The 23,313-nt window shown below is 33.3% G+C and overlaps 3 protein-coding genes across 4 annotated transcripts; all 3 read right to left on the reverse strand.

The window, feature by feature from the left end:
• Positions 1–1,240: 1,240 nt before the first annotated feature.
• On the reverse strand, positions 1,241–11,456 carry LOC110686026 (uridine-cytidine kinase C-like). Of its 2 annotated transcripts, none has more exons than XM_021862594.1 (12): positions 11,143–11,456; positions 9,969–10,323; positions 8,840–8,954; positions 7,941–8,136; positions 7,742–7,855; positions 7,455–7,628; positions 5,322–5,516; positions 4,426–4,548; positions 4,227–4,348; positions 2,954–3,068; positions 2,569–2,841; positions 1,241–2,046 (listed from the first exon to the last, which is right to left on the reverse strand). In XM_021862594.1, exons 2-12 carry the CDS (start codon positions 10,309–10,311, stop codon positions 1,816–1,818), a joined length of 2,001 nt encoding a protein of 666 aa, XP_021718286.1. In that variant the 5' UTR covers positions 10,312–10,323; positions 11,143–11,456; the 3' UTR covers positions 1,241–1,815. The 2 variants fall into 2 exon arrangements, with proteins under 2 accessions (XP_021718286.1, XP_021718285.1); XM_021862593.1 differs by having other exon boundaries at positions 9,969–10,331.
• A 982-nt stretch (positions 11,457–12,438) lies between these two features.
• Positions 12,439–14,312, reverse strand: LOC110686027 (peroxidase 11-like). The gene is made up of 4 exons (XM_021862595.1): positions 14,005–14,312; positions 13,698–13,889; positions 13,404–13,569; positions 12,439–13,232 (listed from the first exon to the last, which is right to left on the reverse strand). Exons 1-4 carry the CDS (start codon positions 14,230–14,232, stop codon positions 12,793–12,795), a joined length of 1,026 nt encoding a protein of 341 aa, XP_021718287.1. The 5' UTR covers positions 14,233–14,312; the 3' UTR covers positions 12,439–12,792.
• A 1,753-nt stretch (positions 14,313–16,065) lies between these two features.
• On the reverse strand, positions 16,066–20,415 carry LOC110686028. The gene is made up of 2 exons (XM_021862596.1): positions 20,242–20,415; positions 16,066–17,064 (listed from the first exon to the last, which is right to left on the reverse strand). Exon 2 carries the CDS (start codon positions 17,036–17,038, stop codon positions 16,232–16,234), a length of 807 nt encoding a protein of 268 aa, XP_021718288.1. The 5' UTR covers positions 17,039–17,064; positions 20,242–20,415; the 3' UTR covers positions 16,066–16,231.
• Positions 20,416–23,313: the final 2,898 nt, after the last annotated feature.

Genomic DNA, 23,313 nt, shown 5'->3' on the forward strand with positions numbered 1-23,313 from the left:
TTAAAAAATTATTTGGTATTTCAAAATTAATTTTTTGTATTTAAAGTTAATATTAAGCTTTATTTTGTATTTAATGAAGTCAATTCTAATTTAATTGATAGTTAATTATGGTATATGTCAATTGATGACTTATTTGACCGGTCACAGGTATCAATGTTAGACTTATTTTTGAATTTATTAAAGTTAAATTAATATTGGAAGACCACCTAATGTTCGACTTATTGTGGTTAAATTTTCCTTTATTTTATTATATTAGACTTTCTTTTTACTAATAGTTCATATGTATATGCATTTCTATTTTACACAAATATCTTCCATACGAGAATGACGAAAAAGGAAAAAAAAAGAATGATGCATTATCATACCAAGAATCAACACGCCTTATTTTATAAGTGTGTCTTTAAGTATATAGTTATTGAAATATATACTTATAGATTATTGATTGGTTATTATTTATTTATGATTAATAGTTATTTATTTAAGTAAAAATTATATAAATAAAATATTTAATTATATTTTTTCTAACGGATAAATCACAAAAGAAGGTCAAATAAGGAGTGTGAATAGTGAAAAAGTCCAAATGCTGCAATTAAAAGAATGGAGAAAGTATTTAACAATTTATATAGAATTATTTACGAATTAACAAATACATAACTATTTAAAAATTATAAAAATAAATGATTTATTCAATTATCATTTTACCCCAAGTCTCCAAAATGTCAAAAACGACCCTCTCAACAATATTACAACTTAGCTAAATAATTTTACAACTTCAAGCATTCAATCAACAATTTAACGACTTGAAAAATTAAAAACAGAAAATCGCCCAAAGAATGGAGAGAGTTGAGACTGCAGCTGACCTGCTATAGTAGTGACGAACAAACGAAGACTGTGTCGTTCGCCGGCCATCGTTAGAAGCAGAGAACGACGACTGTATAATTCTACGATGAGAGTGAGGAGAGAGAAACAAGTTAGGGTCTTCCTCTTCGATGCTCTGTATAATTAATGAGGGAGTTTTAAAACAAAAACTCAAACTTTAAATTGTAGCAACTCACATTTTCTTCTTAAATTTTGTCAATTAATTTGTCTATTTATCTATTTTAATAATATACATATACTTACTTTGACTATATTAGTTAAGGTGTCACACTTATTATAACACTGAGTATATATTTTTAAATTGTGTGTCAAAGTAGTGAGTTGTTAAAAATAAAAAAAAAAATGAAAAAAAAAAAAAAAAAAAAAGCAAAGAAATTTTTATTTTTTTATTTTTTCTCGGTATTAACAAACCATGTAAACACACGGGCCAAAAGGCTTGCATACTTTTTCTATATTGTCAATGACATCTTATAGACAGACTAATACGAAGCATTAACGAGTAAATAGCTAGTATTATTCCCAGCAATGACATAACACTGGAAATATATCTATACATCAACCATTAATCCAGAGTACTATAAATCTAGAACTTAGGTACTGTTCAATGCAGGAGAACTGGAAATTCCTGTGAGCGACCACTTTAGTTAACAACAAAAATATATGGTTGTAGAAAATTTTCTAGGACCTACTTAACTTATCAATTAGCTTACAAAATTTTTCTTTAAGCCCTTCTTTTTAATTCAACTACTCTCAGAGAACCTTAAAGGACCTATTCAATGCCTTCAAGATCTCAAAAACACCGATCAATTACATGATCTTCAAGTAATATTTTTCCCGAGCAGAAGGGCAAAAATGTCAAAATTAGTATTGAATAAAAAAATTATGAGGGAACCCAAAAAATGTTTAGGAGTGTAAAATACTGCAATTAGTGTTGGATCAGTTTCGAGCCCAATGCTTGTATAGGGCAATTCCTAGTCCACCAAAAGCTAATGAACAGGCCACAGCCATAGAAAGGCTGATGGGTTCAGCATCAGCTGCCATGTTCCTTTTTCCCTTATTTCTTCCTCGACGAGTCTTCTCCCTCTCTCCCAAGTTCTCTCGAAAAAGAGTGCAAAGATTTTCCAATTGATGCATAATTTGTCGCTGTCCTCGTGCAATTCCGTGTAGCTGAAGATAAAAAGGACAACAAACCAGATTACAAAAATATCATGTGAGCCAGAAAAGTGTTGACAGAAGCATTTTCATTTCAAGTCTAACCTTACTTAGCATGTAATGCATTTTATGCAAACACAAATTTAACAAAAATGTTCTCCATAAGGTACTTTCATATAGGTTGATGAAGAATTGCTCCACATTTTTACAAAACAAAAATTCATTTACACAAGGAATGGATGGTAGGTAACATGTGACATTAAAATCAAAAAATTGTTCAAAAGAACTTGAACCAATTGTCACTTAAAATCTGACACAAAGAAAAGAAGAGGGGGAAAGATGCACAACTATTCCGACTGTAGAACAAAACAGAATAAAAAAAAAAAAGCCATCAACATCATTTAAAGATACTAACCCATAATTAGTAATGATTAAAAAAATAAAAAAAAAATAAAAAATAAAAAAAAAAAGAGCTTACCCAGCAGAACAGGAATCTGCAGATAAAAAGCTGAAAAGCACAAGGGATAGCCAACTTACCTCATCTATTAAAGGTGACTCTTTATTCAACTGGGAAGATGATGAGATACTCGGCAAAATAGAGCCAGTCAAGGAGCCATTGCTCAAGCCAGATACAAAATAAGATGTTGGGGCAGAGCCATTGCAGGTTTCAGACTGCAGAATCATATTTTGCTGGCTGGGAGACAATTTCTTGACCATCAATTTAGAGCTCAGCTCTTCAATCCTTGATGTAAATTCGTCCATCCGATCATTTAATGTTGATATCTGATCTGACAGTTGTGTAGCAACACCCTAAAAGACATGTCAATCAACAAGAATTATAATGTAAGAAAATACAATTAAGTTGCGGAATAATATCAGGCTAATTGACCATTACTTATAAAAACTTCACGCATCCACAAACCTTATTTTCCAAAGTTGCCACTGACTCACAATTTCTCTCATCATATCTTCTGGTACCCACATCATACTTCGAAGAATTCTTGTCTCTTTGATTAGAGTATGAGCGTGACATACCACTGCACCAATGTTGAATTTTGCGTTAGTAAAAAATGGCCATGCTTTCTTAGCTAACAGAAAGAGCAAAGTCCATAATACAAATCCATCAATTGTCCTTCCCCCCCCCCCCCTCCCCCTCTCCCTCCGTCCCATATTATGAAGCATATCGCTCTTACAGAAAGTAAATGCTGTGTTCAGCTTCGACAATCTCTATCAGTCTATCAACAAGAAAATTGCTAGAAAACTCTTCATTTATAATTATTTCCTAATCAATGCTTCATAGGTCACAGAATAGTATTAATACAAAAATTGACAACAAATGTCCAATGGGCATATAATAAAAAGGTGATTTGCGTTTGATTCCATTTACAGGTTGCAGATTCGGTTTTGGTACACAGCCTAAAACAGTTGGTAGTAATAAAAATTATATTTTCACCCACAGAAAAAAGCGAGAAAGTCCGTAAGATGCACAATGGTCAAAACTCCAAAGTCTGTTACCCCTTACTAAATATTTCAATGTAAGTGTCTATCCAATAGACCATAGAGTACACTGGTTCTAAGTAATTGCTTTGTATTTTGGAGCTTATAATTAACCTATAATGCATTCATAAACATTCAGACGCAACTTTGGTAGTTTTCAAAAGTTTCAGCTTTTTTCCTAAAGCATTATTATCTCCCCTGTTATAAAACCCTTTGGCTCGTGTCAGACTTAAATTTAGCTTTAGTCCTGGATCTGCATTTTGCAGCCCCAAAAACCTCGTGAATATTCAAGCCAAAAAAAAAAAAAAAAAAACTAAATACAATTGTGACACTAAAGCAGTCATCTGAACTGGTAATAACAAAACCATTTGACCCAAAGAAAGTAATCTTGACAAGGCGAGAATGGCTGATAATTGATAGCAAAAACTCAGCACAATCTACATGCCTTAAGACTGTTAATAGTAACTGAGTCAGCAATTTTATTAGTAGCAGCAACATCTCACCCTCCCTCCTCATCCCTCTCTCCCCAACACACACAAAATGCAAAGAGAAAAAAATGGAAGGCTATGTAGACATAAATGCATGAGAAAGAAAACTCCCAAGAAATCACAATAAGCAAGTAATAAAACTGTTTAGGTGAAGCATTTATCAACACATACACCAGGATGAGCAACATTTTTTAAGAAAATATACCACACCTTTTAAGGTTCTTGTGCCTCCATGCAATCCTATCAGCAGATGCTCGAGATAGGGCTTCTTGGGGACTAGAAACCCAATCATCATCTAGGCTGAGCTTTGTTTTTAAATCTTCTGGTAGTGCCTTAAAGATGCACAGACCAAACTTAAAACCTAGCAACATATTAAAAGAAATACATAACACGACTAGTATTTCCATACCATGACTTCTTTCACAAGCTTCTCAAGTTGAATTTGCTCAATGTAAGTGCGAGGAATGTAGGATCCTTCCAATCCCAGCTGCTCAGCAATAGATCTTACAAGCAAGCGATCTCTTCCTTGCACCTTAACAGATAATAAAACAAAACTCTAAACAAAAATCCTCACATAAAACATCCAATTGAGCTGAGAAGCAATATTTATGTGTACCCAGTTAGGGTTCAGTTCAAGCTTATTTAAGCAAATATTTCCTTATTTCAGAATAATCAGACCATACCATATCAGATTTTTTATTTTTATTTGCAAATACTTATCACTAAATATCTTTAATATACATTAATACGAATCTAATGACATCTCATTTGATTATCGTAAGGAATAAGGATTAACGTACAAATAAGATCCAAGTTTAGTCTAATTTGGAAATCAAATCAAATGAGAATTTCAGACTATATATATCTACATATTTTAAGTATCAGTAACGATATTATATCTATCTATCTATCTACAAATTCAAATTCGGCTTTGTTGATCTATCACGTATATATATATATAATAAAAAATAAAATAAAAAATAAAAAAACCCACTCATATATGTTTATATGTACATGTGGTTTAGAGGCTTTTACCACCTTTTAAATTATATAGAATTCCTCAAGATAATAGTTGATGAATGTCTAAACTCTAAAGTAACAATTTAGTTTCAAAACAAGATATGTTAATTCCATTGAGTTGGGAATTACTTATTAATCTTGGTTAGTACAATGAAGAGTTGAGATAGCCTTTTATATTAATTAAAAAGAACATCAAATAAAACAGAAACTCATTCAGAAAGTTGGTAGTCAGGGAAAGACATTTATAGTAGTAAAAAAGAATACGAATATTTTATTAGACAGTACCTGGATATACTGACGATTGAGTTGTTCCAACCAATCAATCTTCACAGTCACCCTACCATCCGTGAACACATGGCTGTTTCTTTTGAGAATAGTTGCTATTGTATATCCCAGGGCCATGAGCCCACCAAGAAGACGCACGCTGACTTCAAATGTTATCCTAGGTGATATGATGAATGGATTTTCTTTTAATACTTCCTGAAGTATCCAACTATCTCATCAGAAAATACATTTAAAAAAGATTACAATCCCCCAAATTCAACATTTTCTTTACAATTAGAAGAGAAAACACAAAGAATTTCAATAATGACACATACAAAAGTCACTTTATTCTATTATTTCACAAATCAATTGAATTTCAAACGGTCAGAAAGTCCAGGACACAAATAAAATTTTAAGGTGGACCAGAAACTAAACTTAAGATGAAATCTAAATCAGAGAATCATAAGTCCTATGAGGAATAGAGGATGACAAAAGTGAACCCAGCTCGCTTGCCAGACAACCATATCCGAACTTATATCTATGTAAAAGTGTGTTGCATCAAGTACTCAATGTTTCTTGACTGTCCTCAACCCTTCTTCTTACGCATTTGAAAATTCTACACATCCTTTTAGCAGGCCGTTAACACCAAAGATACAATCCCATAACCAATGCTTTTGTTTTCAGGATCACATAATTTAACTAATTTACTTCACATTATATGCGTAAAATAATCATGTAGTCTGGTATACCCTGTAAAATGCTCATTTTCACTTCCCTAAAATTAATGATAAATTTAAGCGAGACAACAGAAGAGCTAGAAAAAAAACAAAAGAATTCAGGTTCACTTTGATGCTTCATCTCATCTTTTTGGTTTTGTTTTTTCCACTTCTTTTGACTGCAACGGTACATAGCCATCTATCTTAATGTCTTTCCAAGGGTAACCCAATCAATATAACACAATAGCAATATTGTCTACATTACAGCTGAGATAAACAGAGGCAAGTAGATGTGGAAAAAGAGGAGTACAAGCCTATGCAAAAAATGCACATATGTCCATACTCAATACATAGGCCGTATTTGCAATCATCTTCAGTTTGACTCCTATTCCTGTATTATGATATAAGTTCTCATGTCTGTGCCAGAATTATGTCTTTTGCCAAAAATGTATTAAAGACAAACCCACCATGCAAGGTCTTAAGCCACATCCCTAATGACCAGCAAGAAATAGAATCTACAACTATCTAACTGTCTCCAGCACAAGAAATATATTTCCGGTCAGGTTATATCACTTTTCCCAGTTCCTCTCATCAGTTTGTACTTCCAAATTGATTAATGCCAAGCAAGGTACTTTTGAATTTTATAAAGAGACATTCGTAAAGTGATGTAAATCGAGTAACCCTTTCTCACAAGTATCTTTATTGCTTTATTTAGGTACTCTCTTGGTTTTACCTTACTCTTAAAGTGGGGGTTTTACAAGTGAGTTTTTATTAATGTTTTTAGTTATTGTCTTCGTACTAGTTATGGGGCCTTGGGCTACCAAAGTTGAGTTGATTAGTTAGTGGGCTATCTTGGTTCATTAATTAATTATTAGATCTTTTTATTTAGTTTTCTTGTGGAGCAAGTAGGGTAGATTTATTTTTCCTATATATACTAGTTGTATGTCAATTATTTTAGTAGAATGTTTTATGAATTAAAGTTGAGATTTATGAGCTTTTGCTTAAGAGAACTTTGTTAAGGTTCAAACTAGTTGTTAACTAGGGTTTTCGAATCGTTGCTCCGAAGATCAAACTTAGAAGTCATTGCCTTCTAAGACTATCTTTCGAATTTCCACCATTAAAATCACTCAAATCCTTGCATCAAACAAAAAGTCAAAAATACGCATCAAAAAGTAAGAAATTCAATAGCTAAAATGAACTTTATTTAATCCATATAGTCATTGCAGTTCATATAGGGTGAGAAAATAGGGGAAAAAAAACAATAGAAAAAGATCACATAACTCTTCAAGTGACACCTAGTGCACATGACTTGAAACAGTATTCAGTTTTCCAAATTAACATGCCACCTTATATACTTTTAACATCTTCACAAGTGTTTCATAATTTCACACAAGACATAGGTCACCAATATTAAGATAAATAGGTTGGAATAACAGACCTCAAACATAAGATTGTATTTTCCATCTTTATTTCTCATTCTAAGATATGATTGGCATGATTCCGGATCTTCACCAGGCGGTAGAAGATATATATCATAGGTCTGCTCAACAGACTCCTTCAGATTCTCGGCCAAAACAGTTTTAATAAGATCTTCTGAAATAGACTTCAACGACTGTAGAAAGGGAAAGGCTTAAGTGATTAACATACAGCAGTATAAATATATCCAGGCATTGCCTAAGTCCAGCATCGCAGTATGTCAATAGTCAACTGCTAAGTAGGATTTACCTTTAAGATAAAGGTAGCATTCTCAAATCCAGTAAATGGATTGAATTTGTTTTCAATCTTTATATGTGCTGTTTCTAAATCTGGCTCGATAAAAGCCTTATACATTGGATAGACCTGTACAGGAAGACATTAATACTTCAGAATGCAGGGTCTTTACAGATTTTTAAATAGGTGCAATATAAAGGCAGAGTAAACAAACTGTTTCAGATATTTGCTGGATGATCTCCTCTGGTTCTTGGTCAGCACGTTGTATATCTCTTAAAACTCGTTTAACAAGGTCATTGTGAACTCCACCAGTCACAGAGACCCGTAGGTCTACTAAAGGACGCAGTTTTTCACTTAAAGCATATATGCCCTCGATTATCACAATGCGCGAGCTAGGAGCTTCAACTGTCCTGCATTAATTTGCATCTTTATGAGTTTTGATACATGAACAGCCAAGAACTTGGGGGAATGGAGAGGAAAGTGCCACATCATGATATAAGTGTATCAACTACAAGTCCAAGCCTTCGAATAGCAATTAGAGGCATCAATAGTGAAGCAGAAGGCAAATGTAACTAGTACACTTAAAGAAAAGATGACTCTCTTATGAGATATTTCATGTTGAAGCAATAGTATATTAAACAAATAAAGTAATCTGTAAACAAAGGAGATGTAGATGCAATTACACAGCTTGATGTATTTCCACTGAAAGTGATTTGGCGAATAAAGATTATGTCATGTTTTTCTACAAATTTTTCACTTGAATCATACAACAACCTCAGACAGGATAAACTAAGCCCCCATTTTTATTAAATGCTAATTATGTTCCCTTACCAATTGAGAAGCTTAAAATTTAAGAGAAATTATTGCACTTTTTTTATCTGATATGAAACTCAAGTTAATTATAAAAGTAGAAGAAAAAAAAATTTAAAAAAATTGTTGGCATGATATCACAACAGAACATACACTAAACATCGGAAGATTGATCATATAAGGGTTTATTATAGGATCACTGGTTGGAAGCCTGAATATATATTTAAAAAACCACAGTTCTCAAAAATCCTGCCATAAGAGTAACAGGTTATCTAGACCCAAAAAAAAGTCTTAGAAAAGAACCTGTATCCTACACGGGAGCTTGTTTTGAAATCATAGATGGGCACCTGGGCTGCCTTTCCAGCCTTAAGGTCATTTATATTCTGAAGCAATGTATCAAAATCTGTCAAACGTGGATCTGTTCATGAAAAATACCCACGTAAGAACAAAGACAAGTGTCAACCAGCTAGTCCCGACTACAGAGCAAAATGTTTGTCAATGCTAAAAACATAATTAATAATGTGACAAATTGGAAGTCATTGAAGACTGACAGCCACAAAAGTTAACATCACCACTGATTGTCCTCCAAATATATGTCGATATGCACAGAGTAGATCATACAAGAGGTCTAAAACTAAAATTTACTCTAATACTTTGCTATTACCAATAGGTTCTCTATGTTTGTCTGCAGACTGTATTTTTCAACACACAACACGCACAGAAAAGAAAGATCTTACCAGAGGTCTAGAACTAAAATTCACACTAATACTTAGCTATCTAAAGCAAATTGCAAGCAATCTTCCCCCCTCCCTCTAATGTAAACCAAGAGTTGCAATGTTGAGCCATGTCAAATTCTGTTTCTACCTATGCTACATCAACTTACATCTTCCCAAGATCCCAATTATACATATCCCAGAGGGATCAGGTTGTAATCATTTTCAGGATTTTTAACAAATTTAAACCAGCATCCCATACAGTCCCCAATAAAGGGGTGTTCAAGATCATGTCAGACAGACAGAAAGTATTGGTTCACTACACATGACACCATATGAACAATATGCTCATAGTATATTCTATTTCGTGCAGGGATAGAAGAACAAAATGGTACGCAGAAACATAATGCAGCAAAGAACCGACAAACTAATCAAGATCAATGTATTGCAACAAAACAAGATGAGATGAGCCAAAATTTTATTCAACACCCAGTCAAATAGTGTCTAGTATTATGGATGGAGATGGTAACTCACCTGGAAACCGTATTCGCTGAGGAGGCATATATTATCAGCATAAAATGATTACTAAGAACAAGATGCATTCTAAGCACATGGAAAACTAAGACATCCAAAGAACTTAATCAAGCATTTGTTAATAAGTTATTCACCTTTCATAACTTATGTAGGTATTTCATGGAAATAGTGGAAAAAAATATTACCATCGAAATTGCCATCAACTATTCGACTAGCATCATTGTAATTGTCCATTGATATGACAACAATGCTTGGCATAAAGTTCAGAATTTTCTCAGTAAAAACAGTTTTGCCAGCTCCAGATGGACCAGCTAATCCGACTAGGGTTATTCCTTCATTTTTTTGAGCCAGCAATTGGCATGCACGAATAACCACAAAAAATCCTTTCTCAAATGATAATGATGCCTTAATTGGAACAATCTCATAACGGCCAATATCTTTTCTCTTGCTTAATCGAACTTGATCCTTTAACAAGCCTGCCTTTCTATGATGTGACCCAGTATTAGAACCATCCTCAGCCATTGACATAATCAAATTTTCCTGCAATCCTGAGATAATTACAAAATGACACACACATCCAAAATTGAATATATTATATGAATAACAATCTTGGTTGCCCACATACGAAAAATGTGAATTAAAAATAATATCACCATTTATAGCATGCTTAATGAGAATACAACTAATTGTAAAACCAGCTTCATCACTCATCAGCTAATACTTTGCTAGCAATAAATCTAAGCAACCACCAAATCAACAATATTCTTCCTAGATTGCTTTTGGCATTACAAAATATTATAATTTCGCGCTATTTCTGCACCGATACCTCAGATCATCCACAAAGCTCAGAGATAAACAATAGAGAACCGGTGCATACATGTTATGACCTCGGAACAATGCAGAACAAGCTGCACATCATGATACCCAAACAATTAAATAAACACAAATTTACATATAACAAACAACAACATACCAACTAGACTACTTGCAACAACAACAATAACAACAGCAAATGATCACCAAAACCAACATTCTACTAATCAGGCTGTTGTGATAACCACATTTAAATGTCTAAAATAAATCTAAATGATCTTATATTACCAAAACACAAAACTAATGATCACCCAGATGAAATTTGACCAAAATAAACACACCCAGATGCATAAAATTCACAATTATTGGAATTATCAGCTAAAAACATAAAAATAAGCCAGCTTCAAATACAAAATAAGGATCTAAAAAACTCCAAAAATCCATTAAAAAAATATTAAAAATTAAAAGCATACCCAAATAATATAATGAAGTAATGAACAAAACCCAGATTATAAAAATTACAAATTCAAGCGAAAATTTACTTACCAAAGTAGGGATATTCACTAGCAAGTCAAGTTGTGTTCACAAAATTAATCTCGGGATTTGGGCTTTTATTATTTTATTTTTTTTTCTAAGAGAAAAAAAAAAATGATATTGTGAGATATTTCTGCAAAAAAAAAATCTATAAATTAATGCCGAAAAAATTCTGTTAAGTAAATGACTGAGGAAAGAGAGGCAAAAAGGGTGGAGAATTTGGGCTTTGAATGCCGAAGAGGCGAGAGAAAAAATTAAGCCTATTTAAAGCGTTGGTGTAAATAATCAAAAATAAAAAAGAATCTTTTTTTTTTTTTTTTTTTTTTTTTTTTTTGAAATCCAATAAAATCTGTACTTTTTATATTTGAAAAATAATAAATTTAATTTATTTGGTGAGTTAAATATTGCTTTTTTGGGGAGTTTATTAAATTTTTAATAAAAAATATGAGTGTTGATGTTTCAGCATTTCATAGGAGGAAGGACATCGTGAAGCTATCAATTAAGAGTTGAGAATCAAGGGCGGTTGGGTTACGTGGAACAATAATAAATGTGCAATTCTTGTATTTTTTAGGTTTATTTTTGTTTTCTTTCTATACATGGAAATATATGATTTTGTGCCTTAAGGTTTTGTTATCCATACATCTTGGGGAGAGGGAGTAGATGAGTGATCTCAATAACTAGGGCATTTTAAAAGGTACAATATATTTAACGTATACGATATCTCGAGTTTAGCTAATTAGAGAGTGGAAGTAACAAATTGGTGGCTTTAAAAATATCTATATGTGCATATAATTCACAAATTTATATGATAAAAAATTTTATTATTGGATGTACGTACTTGTAATTATCTTACTTTGACACAGTAAGCCTTAATTGGAATAAGATTATCTAGAATATCTTGGATTTATATTGATTTTAAGGTTTCCAAAAATTATTTTTATTGATTTGATGAGGGAAAAAAAAAAGTCTCAAAACATATATATTTTTATAATAAAAATTCCACCATCTACCATTTTGTACAAATAGTTCGTTATAGATTGATCAAATACTCATAATTTGGAAAATTCCACCTATTTGTTTGGAAAATATTTTGTTTTGTTTCATCATTTTTTCTTGTGGCAATGACAAGGCAAAGGATGATGAGTAAGAAGGAGAAGAAAAGGTTTTGAAGGTAACTTAAAAAGGTGAGAATTTTGTGAAATCTACCATAATATAATATTTTGTAATTGAACCTGTCTAGATTAAATTTTGTTTTGTTATCATCTTGATTGAATTGTCAAAGGCATCTGTTATCCACACAAAAGGAGGTAAATAAGAATTCTTTCAACATTGGTTGATGCAGGGAGATTCAACGTCGCCGTGCCCATTGAAAATCAAATTTACATCCATGACCCAGTAAATTCAAGCCTTCTGAATTCACAAGTTGTGCATGAGTTGAAAGAGTTGAGTTAACAGACAGTAGATTAACAAAAGGAGTAGCATAGCAGTTATTAATGATCATATAGATATAGTTAAATACAACATGACCCAGGCATTGTAGGTTCAAAATTTTAACATCTTGTACACATTTCTGATTTCATACTGAATTGATTCCGAGCATTGAATTAAACTCTTGAACTTAGTCACAAAACATGACCACAAGGTCCAGTTAACACCGAAAACTCATTCAGTGTGGCTCAATGAGTTAACAAACCTGCAGTTGTTCCGAACTTCTCCATTGACAAAACTATCAGCATTAGTAATATTTCCCATCTTTACCATAGATTCAGCGAACTGCTTGAAAAACTGTAAGGGATCTTCAGCATATTTTCGCATAAGGTACTTGGTTTGGATCCCAAACATGCTCGAATACATTTCTTGATCCGAGTTCAGGAGCCCCTGACCTTTTAGCAGGATCTGATAGTATGAGTTGTCGAAAAGATCAGGAGTTTCGTAATCTAATGCTGATACATTATTGTTGTTACCCCCAACTGCAGGACAAACAGATCTTAGGTTGCTAAGGTGAGCCTCTGACAGAGGGTCTTTTTCTGATGTCAAATCGAAGTCTCCATAGATTCTTGCCCTGAAATTCTCACATCGTGCCATTCCGATGGTGTGAGCACCTACAGATTCAATGCATAGCAGTAGCAATTCATAAGCTATCATGATCAAATTTCAACTTATTATGTTGTTTGGGATCTTTAACCAAATAATTTGTAAAATACATTGTTACTAGTAATTAGCAGGCAGTAGTACACAGGGAATGTATCGCACTATTCAAAGTTCGAACTAACCTGAGAGGGCTACCATATCAGTGACAGACAGACCCTGATAAGCGAACTTTGAGATGAGGGAAAGAAGGCCTTCGTTAGCACCAGGAATGTTAGCCTCGGCTAGTTCAGGGTTTGTACTTCGAGCATCCTTTCTTCCCAATGGAACATCCCAATACGGCCCTCCAACCTTCAGAAAACAGCACAATGATATTAAAAACTAATTTTCCAAAGAAATGAACTAGTCACAAACTCTCAATTATCAGTATATTGTGATATAAATTTGTAAGCTTTTATCACTTTTACTAAATCAGTTACCAAAATAACCGCATCCCTAGCTGCAAGAGTGAGGATATCAGCACAAGAAACAACTCCGGGACACTCAGACTCCACCATCATCTTAATCCTATCCATAATCTTAAACCCTCTTAAGGAATGCTTATTTTGACTAGCTTTCTTTTCTCCTTTAAATGTCAAGGTATCATCCAATAGCACTGATCCATCGCACCCCTGTAACCAAATTCACAACACAAAGTCCATCCATACATTATTAATTTTCATCAAACTTGAACATAATATTTAGTTTATAAAAATTCAAATCAAAGGTGCTCGAATCTAGACCAACCTGGACAAAGCAATCATGCATGTGTAACCGTACTATAGTAGCTGCATTACGAGGGTCAGAAAGAACAGCACATTCCATTTCTTTCCTTACAATACTAAGCAATCGAGGACACGTAGACTTGTAATATTCCAATGTTAAAGGAGGGCTAGATGTATCAGCACTAATCAAGCTTATCGCCGCCAAAAGAAACAACATGACTACACTTTTCGAAACATCAGTTAGCGCCATTTTCGCTACAAAATCTATTATTTTGTTTTCTCTAGGGAAGAATGAGAGGGAGTGTGAGAGTGTACAAGTATTTAAGTGTAAAGAATGGCGGCCATGCTTTATTTTTATATACAACTAAGTTTGTCTTGTAATTGTTAATTACTGTCGTGTTAGAAGCTAAAGTTAAAGTCAAGAGGAGATGCAACTAATATTAAGGTAGTTGAGAACACCCTAATTCAAGTTATATGTGCAAAAGTGAAATAGATCAAAAGTAACAAAGAAAAAAAAGAGCATTATTGAATGTCCAAGATTAATTAATTATTTGAGGGTAAGCCACCAACTTAAATATATGATTTAGATAATTAGTTAAGATTATGAAGTAGTACAAATTTTGAGAAAACCTTCAAATTCTTCGTCGTTTTGTTGTCTGAGGATCATGTGAAAAAAGGTTATTGAATCACTGAAGTATCACTGACTAATTAAAGTTGAATTTTTTTTTTACTCCATAAAAACTTACTTTTACTTTAGTGCTTTTATTTTGCATGAAAATATGATGCAAATGAGTTAAGTTTAAGACAAAGAAGAGTTGTATTACTTTCAAATTTTCAATATGATTAATATTGTAATATACTCGTGTTAACTTAAGAAATTATGTCCTGACTCATGAGTATTCAATTCGCACTCAATTCGAAATAAATTTTCGTTGATACTACTCCATAGTAAGGTGACGATTAAATCTAAGTAGATGTAAGATATTACGGAGTAAAATTTAAACTTTAGCCATAATTTAAGATTCTATATATATTAATACATAATGATTTTCTTAACATCTAAAATATTTCATTGTTTTCACATCCTCAACTTTACCACCTCATAATCATGGGATGGGATCTATAACTTTTTATGCAAGATAGGGTTTTTTAGTGTAGTTGAATAATATATATACTAACATATATACAAAATATTAAAAACTGTTCATAAGAAAGTACAAATATCACAGGACACGTTTTTAATATTCACTCAACTATGAACGTTATTTTTGTATCAAAAAATAAGAGGGTGAAAAAAAATGATGAGTAATTTTTAAAGATTAAAAATGCTTAATATAGATTTTGAATCAAAGATAAAAGAAAATTAAAGTTAAAAGTCTCACCATCTTGTTATCTATTAATTCTTCTTTCAAAATTAACTCCAAATTTCAAATATACCTAATTTGGATTTTGGATGTATATTTTGTGTTATTATTTTTCATTGGTTCATTAATGTACCAGCTAAAGGCACCAATAATTAGCATTCTTTCTTTTCTTTTCTAGACAGGAAAGTTAACAAAGTAAAAGACGTACTATTATGGTGAAGAAACTAGTACTGAGCTGAAAATATAGATTCCCAAAAGTAGGTCACCTGACTGCTCTGCTAATGGAAATCAATCCTGCTGTTCCTATCATATTCATCCTGCTACTACTACAAAATTCAATTAGACTTTAAGAGAGTAGAACTATTCAAACATACTCGTAAGAGTTTTATCTAGAAGCAGCCCAAATAGAAGTCGCTTTCGCTATCAATTTTCTTATGCTGTTAACTTTTAGAGATGAAGGAAAGAAGAAAGAAATGAGAATGAATAATATGGCCAAACTAATTAGTTGTTAGACCATGGTCATCAAAGCGAAAGCCGAGAACTTGCACAAAAAAACCGGTGCCAATGGATGGAGCCAGAAGCATAGAAGTTCCACACTACGAGTACTTGTTAGGATCATCATCTATCTTTAGTTGTTTCATTTTCTTAATTATGCAGACAAAAAATTTACAAGAACAAAGTACTTGTTAAGCAGAATTACTAAAATACTGAGCCAAAAAGATTGAATGGCAACATTACCAGTGCATATACTGCATGTATCCTCAAAATGGGACAATTTTTCAACCTAAATCATAAAATTGTTCAAAGTAATAACATCTTTCTCAATAAGCACTTTCTTTTAGATGGCAATATGAAGTCTGTCTATAACAACTACAATGAACCTTATCAGGTGTACAACTCTGTATCAAGCAGAGGATTCTTAAGCCAACTAGACTTCATCTCATTTTCATAGCTTGAAGAAGAGAAATCAAAACCAGGCAAGATATCCTTTACCAGAAGAGATCTAACCAACTGCATCACAGGTACACCATAATCAGGCCAGGAAATGCACAAAATACCTCGGATATTCCTGATCTGGCATCGAGCCAAAAGAGCAGCAGCAAGACCGTCCACCACACTTCCTGATGGGAAGTAGTCCATGTCCTTCAGAAGGGAGGGTCCACTAGAGGCTTCACCAGAACCTTTTCTTTCCGAGGATGTCTCAAGCTTGTAGGCCACAGTATCATCCCTTGATAACTTCCCACGAAACTTCTGTATCTGAACAGAATCTAAGACCAATACCCTCTCTGGAACAATCTTTTCAGCGAGAAACAGTTTTGAAACAGTGTGACATCTCTCTGCAGGTACATTAAACTGGACACAAACAAGGAGGACTAGCTTTTCATTATCATTTAGTGAGTAAATATTGCAAGATTTATTCTTCAAAGAGGGCGCAATGGTGTTTCCGGAGAAAGGAATTTCAGGGAGAATGAGTGTTCCTATGAGTTTTTTAGAGGACACATGATGAAATATATGAAGAGATGGGGGTGAAATGGCAAAGATAAGAAGTGAAGGACGAAGAGTTTCATTAGTATAAGGATCTGTGAGCACGATGAATGGAGTTGGAAGTGAAGGAGATGGAGGGACAAAGATGTTGAGATCCTCGTCAGAGAACCTTGAAGGTGGGGGAATGTCAGTCAGCACATCATCCATGCCTTATAAAACTTGAAATGGTCACCCTGCAAATTGCAACATTGGAAAGTTAGCAAAGCTCGAAAACTTAGTGGCTAAGGGATTTAGCAAAGTAATTAATAAAGCACTAAATTTATAGCATAATTCAGATTTCAGAAAGTAGCAATGGTCATATAATAAAGATTAATCATTCCCTTTTGCTATAATAATCCCTCCAACTGTTAAAAAAGTATACATACTATATAAAATAGTTGCCTTTGCTAAAATAGTACTCTCATTGTCAACTTTTATTCAAGTTAGAAATAAAAAGAATAAGCAAACATAGCTTAAATTCTGTTTCACACCTTTATTTTCTTACTTCCACCAAATCATCATTTAATCTGTACTCTGTAGCATTTTAAAATTACTGACTTCATACATTACCATAGACATGCCTGAAAATTCTTTGACAAGGTTTAAAACTGGAAAACTTCACAAATAGTCATTTGATGAAGTATAACACAATAAAGTTCATAATTTCCAATACCCTTTTCTTTTGTTTTATCTGAGTGAACATATCAGGGTTCAGGGCTGGTGAGTGGTGACTAATAACACAGAAGATATAACCCAATACCTTAACTACTGTGAATGCAAAACCTAGTTGTTTGGTTGACCTAGGCCCCGGAGAAGAAATACAGCCAAATAAACCTCAATGACTCAATCAATAAAGTGTATTCTTGCAGTAAGCTTTTGACTCCTCCTTGGAAATCTCAATATTATTCTTCACGTCCTCAATCAATCAAAACCTTAATCACATAAGTGGGGTCGGCTACATGAACCAAAAATGATTATTCCGTAATCCGTATAATCATCCACAAAAATCTTTCTCCTTCATCTCTTACGATAAAATGCCTCATGCTCATGCAAATTCATATACTTCATATCCTTCCTAACTCCTTCCAAACAAATCATTTTCGGTCTCCCTCCCCCTCGTTTAACCCCTCCTCGGGTCTCCGTCGTACATGCCCAAACCAACGCATACAATTTTCCCTTAGTTTGTCAGCAATGCCTACCACACCCACTTTCTTGCGAATAACCTCATTTCTGATTCTATCTCTTAGAGTGTTTCCGCACATTCATCTTAACATGTGCATTTCCGTAACCTCCATCTTTTGAATGTGCTCCTTCTTAGAAACCCAACATTTTGTACCATAGTAGAGCATTGGTCGTATGACAATCCCGTAGAATTTCCCTTTCAACTGTAGGGGAATGCTACGGTCACATAACACTCCCGTGGCTGCTCTCCATTTAAGCCATCACGACTTAATCTTGTGGGTCACGTCTTGATCAATGTCACCATTTCTATGGATGATCAACCCAAGATATTTAAAACATTCACTCATGGTCAAGTTCTTTCCGTCCAAGCTCACTACATCATTGTTTGTCCCCCGCTGTGTAACAAAGCGACAAACCAAATATACAGTCTTACTCCGACTTAACTTAAACCCTCTAGATTTCAACCTTTGTCTCTATTGCTCCAATTTGGCATTAACCCCATCATTAGTTTCATCCACCAAAACGATATCATCCGCAAACAACATACACCATGGAACCTCATCTTGAATATCTATATCTTGTCTAATGTAACCAGTATCCATTCTGGTTTGATGGCAGCCACCCAGCCATATTTAAGGGGTATAAACTATAAAGTCATGACACACAAATTCTTAATCTAAGAAACTCATAAATTCTATAGGCAGCTTGTGTTCATATCTATAAAAGATACTCTCTATATTGTAACAATAACTATCTAATTTCAACCATCTTAGAAAGACATTATATCTACAAAAAAATTGGTTGGGGCACTTGTAAGGAAGAGCAGTAAACTTGTGCAATTTGTTTAGAACAGCACCTCCACCCAATAGGGATAAATTTGCATATATTATCACATCCCTGGACCTTTTCTGCAATCATAACTTCATCAAACTTTGCGGACGGTGAACCTTGTGGTTAGTAATGCTGTAGCAAAAATAACCAAGTGAATCTCCCATACATCCTCTTTTTCCAACAATTCTTGTAATTCTCATCAAAATTATATGCCCTTGAAGTTCTTTGTTCTATGATTTGCAGCTTAACAAACCTAATATCACAGCCTAAAGTATGATCTTTTTGACTTATGTCTCATACTTATCTCATTAATTAATTAATATAAATCAAGTACCTAGGCCCTAGGGAACAGACTCTTTGCCAGTGCAGACTGCACACGTATAATCCCCTACTACATCACCCTGGTGGATGACTAGAAGCCTATTAACAGGATTTGATTGAGAAAATTCTGTCGAAAAAATCAAGTGTACTAGAGCAACGGAATCTGTGAGCAAACAGATACCACCCTCCAGGCCTACAACATCCTTGACCACTACAGTAACACTAGACTTGCAACTGGCAATGCATGTTGTAACCTGTGAAACTTTACCATTACATGCAAGACAACAGTAACATTCATTGTAGCACATTTGCCACTATCATCCTCACCAGGGATATCAACAATGAAATCAATACTGGTTTTCTCTCTTTTCTATTATGCTTTTTATTGTGTGTGTACAAATCAATATGCTCCTTATAACTTGATCACCCTCATCAAAAAAGTAGGAACACACCAACAACACTCACTCCAAAAGTAAACACAAAACGTGAGATCATTCATTGTAATTATACTCCTTAATTCAACGCGACTAGTGAAATAGACAGACAAATAATAACTCCATACCTTCTAAAACTTCATCTTCAACGCTTCTAAAATTTCTTATTCCTCCTCTAAACCACCTCATATGGAACCTAATCAAAGGCGTATATCGAGATTTGGAAGCCTTAGGCGGGTCATTTCTATTAACTCTTAATTTCATTTCAAACCCTTTATTCTGTCATCAACAGATTCCAACATTTTACTCTCAATGATTAAAACCAGGCCCGTCCCTGAGGCAGGGCAGGAGGGGCGGCCGCCCTAGGCCCAGGGAAAAGAGATTTGATTTCATATTGAATTATCTACAAAAATACATAATTTTAGGGATATTTGATTCAATAATCAAATTACGCTCATAATTTTCTTTTCTTTTGGATATGATGTTTCATAATCTAAGAATTCACGAACCCTAAACTTAAAGCACATAATTAAATTAGATCAGATCAAATATAAACCCTAAATTGTGAAATTGATATGATGATAACAACAACAAACAACTTACCTTAGAAGCTGCTTCAATGGGGGATACAAGAATTAGATTCAACGGAGAACGCTTCAATGGAGAACGTTGAGTGCACTTCAATGAAATAACTCAGAGAGGTAGGAAACAGGAATGGAGGCCTTTAAAAGCCATGACCCGCCATAGTTATAATAGGGGTTAGATCCGTCTGATAAAAAAATGATTTAAATATTTTTAAATATTTCCGTACACGTATCAATTCTTTTAAGTTTTTTAGAATTTTTTTTTTAACAAAAAAAAAACAGCTGAAATAACATTAGTTAAACTAAGTTTACAACAAACGAAAGGATAGTAAGTAACATAAGTTACTATTGGTATAAGAAGCCTTACACAATATCAATTAAGATCATTAACGATATTTACCTTTTAGCTATTACAACGAGTGAGGATAATGCATATAAGGCTTACCAATATACATTTAAACATGCGATGAGACTATTGATAAAATGAGGGAAGTTGGTGATGATGTTTTGTTTTGTGCAAGGTAATTTCTAACATACAATTAAAAGTTTATGAATGTTGCTGAAATGACGAAGACAACCCAAAATCAGTATGTCTTACCCTAAGGAACCCCAATAATTCAAATGGATAAAATCCTTTTGAGATTTATGCTTCATACATGTCAATCACATTTCTTTGTGATCTGACAAAACCATATCTTATACTCCTTCCGTCCCATAATATAGTTTCTATTGTGTTTTTTTCACGGTATTTAAGAAATGGGAGGAGAAGTGGAAAAAAGCTAGACAAAAGTTAAACAAAAGTACAAGGCAAGTGGATAATTTAAGGGGAAAAAGGTGAAAAGTACAATTATAGACAAAAATTAGAGTAAGAAAGTGAAAAAAGTACAATGCAAGTGGATAAGTTAAGGGTAAATTAGGAAGTTCAATGAATAAAGTAAAAAATAAGGGTATAATGGTTTTTACATACTATTCAAAAATAGGAACAAGAACAACATTTTGGGTTTCTAAATAGGAAAACAAAAACTATATTGTGGGACAGAGGGGGTATATATTCTCATACAAGGTCATGATGTTGTAATGACTTTTACCGATATCAAATACAAATAGGTTCAACAACTCCTACTACCATCCTCCTTCAACAAGGGTTTATGTAAATCTGAAATTGAAATTTTGCTACATCTCCCAACAAACATAAGTAACTCCACTTCCATTAAAAGAACACATTTTTATTAAAACTAAAGAGATTAAAAAGGGCAATTCCAAGAGTAAAACGACTCCATTTCATCCTCTAATTAACCCTGAATTCGACTTGTCTTCGTTTTTCGAACTATTATATTGGGTGCTTTCAAAATCTAAGTTTTATTTTTTAGAAAAATTCACTTTAATTTATTAATCCGAACTTTCAGCGATTTACTCTCAATAATCCCAACTTACATTTATTAGGGAGCACTATGAACTTTTGGGTTGATTTTCTTCCACTAGGTCGATTTACTAGTGACTTAAGGAAAGGGTGATTTTTATTTTGTAAAAGTCATGTGTGATGTGTCGCAACATAATTGGTCCAAATTTATTTTGCAAAAAAAGAAAAAAAAATAATTAAAAACCCTTCCCAGCCAGCCACCATCCTTCGTCCCCTTAGCCCCAACCCTCAGCCTGACCGAAATTCGACCGCCCACCTCCCCTAGCATCCGATAACAGTCGGTCGGCCCTTCCCTACCCCTAAAAACACTCGAGCGACCCACCTACACCATCAAAATCACCCCCTTTCCCCTATCCCAAAATAGCTCATCCCTTCTCAGGTCGATGAAACCGCCCACCTCCCTTCCCTCGTCGTTGAAACGACCGATTTTTTAGCTCCCTCAATTGGAGATTATTGCCAAGAAATTAAATGTAGTTGTGTTACTCAAGGTTTTTGTGGTAAATTTTTTTAGATTTTTTTTTTTACAAAAAAAAATAAATAAATAAATGGTAGTTGTTCTCAAAGTAGTCATTATAATGGTAGTTGTGGGTAAAATTTTCTTAAATTTTCACAAAATTACCATATATCTAAAGTATAATACTCCCTTCGTCGCTTTTTATTGGATACGTTTTGACTTTTACAGGTTTGTCAATACACTTATTTGATTATTATTCATTACATACTTTTTAAAATTATAACGATTGAATATTAATAGAGCATTCGTTGAGACGAATTAAACATGATCTCACATGACTCTTTTACTTTTGTGAGTAAATTTGAAGATTATCTAATACTCCCTCTATCCCAGAATACATGACACAGTCAACATTGCACACATGTCAATACACTACTTTGAATTTATTTGTATACAATTAAATATTAATGAAAATTGTTTTTAAAATTATATTTTGAAACTTTATATATATACCTATTTAACAACATATTTTATGATAAAATATGTTTTTATTATGTTAGTAAAAAATTAAGATCAAAACTAATACATAAATAGTGAAAAAAGTCCAACGTCTCATATATTTTGGGACGGAAGGAGTATTATGAATAATGTTTAAAATCTAAACATAACCAATAAAAAGAAACGGAGGGGTACCCTACAAAATTAATCATCCTAAAGTTTTTGTCAAAAAAAAAAATCATCCTAAAGTAATTGAAATACTTTAATATACATTTTGTTGATACATAACATTATTTTACCTTTAATAATTTTGATCGTATATTTATTACAATTAGTTGATACTATGAAATTTCATACAATATATCAATTTTTTTGTGCATATTATTTATAGAATTCAAGTCAATCTCCTAAAAAATTATGCTGATTAAAGTGATGCACACTTTAAAAACTGGAGGGATTATTTTTCTTGCATTAAATGTCTGAATTTATCATAAAATGATCTATTATTAGTACTGTCAAAAACCGAACCGATTCAAACCGATCCGAATGAGAACCGAATCGATTAAAAACCGATTTTTTGAAACCGAAAACCAATCCGAACCACATTTTAGTAAACCCGAAACCGAACCGATCCGAGTAACCTTAAAACGTTTAAGAACTGAACCAAATCTAAACCAAAATGAAAGGAAACCGAACCGAAAATGAACCGAACCGTTTCT

Source organism: Chenopodium quinoa, unplaced genomic scaffold, assembly GCF_001683475.1.
Source record: "Chenopodium quinoa cultivar QQ74 unplaced genomic scaffold, ASM168347v1, whole genome shotgun sequence".
In the NCBI taxonomy this organism is placed as follows: Eukaryota; Viridiplantae; Streptophyta; class Magnoliopsida; order Caryophyllales; family Amaranthaceae; genus Chenopodium; species Chenopodium quinoa.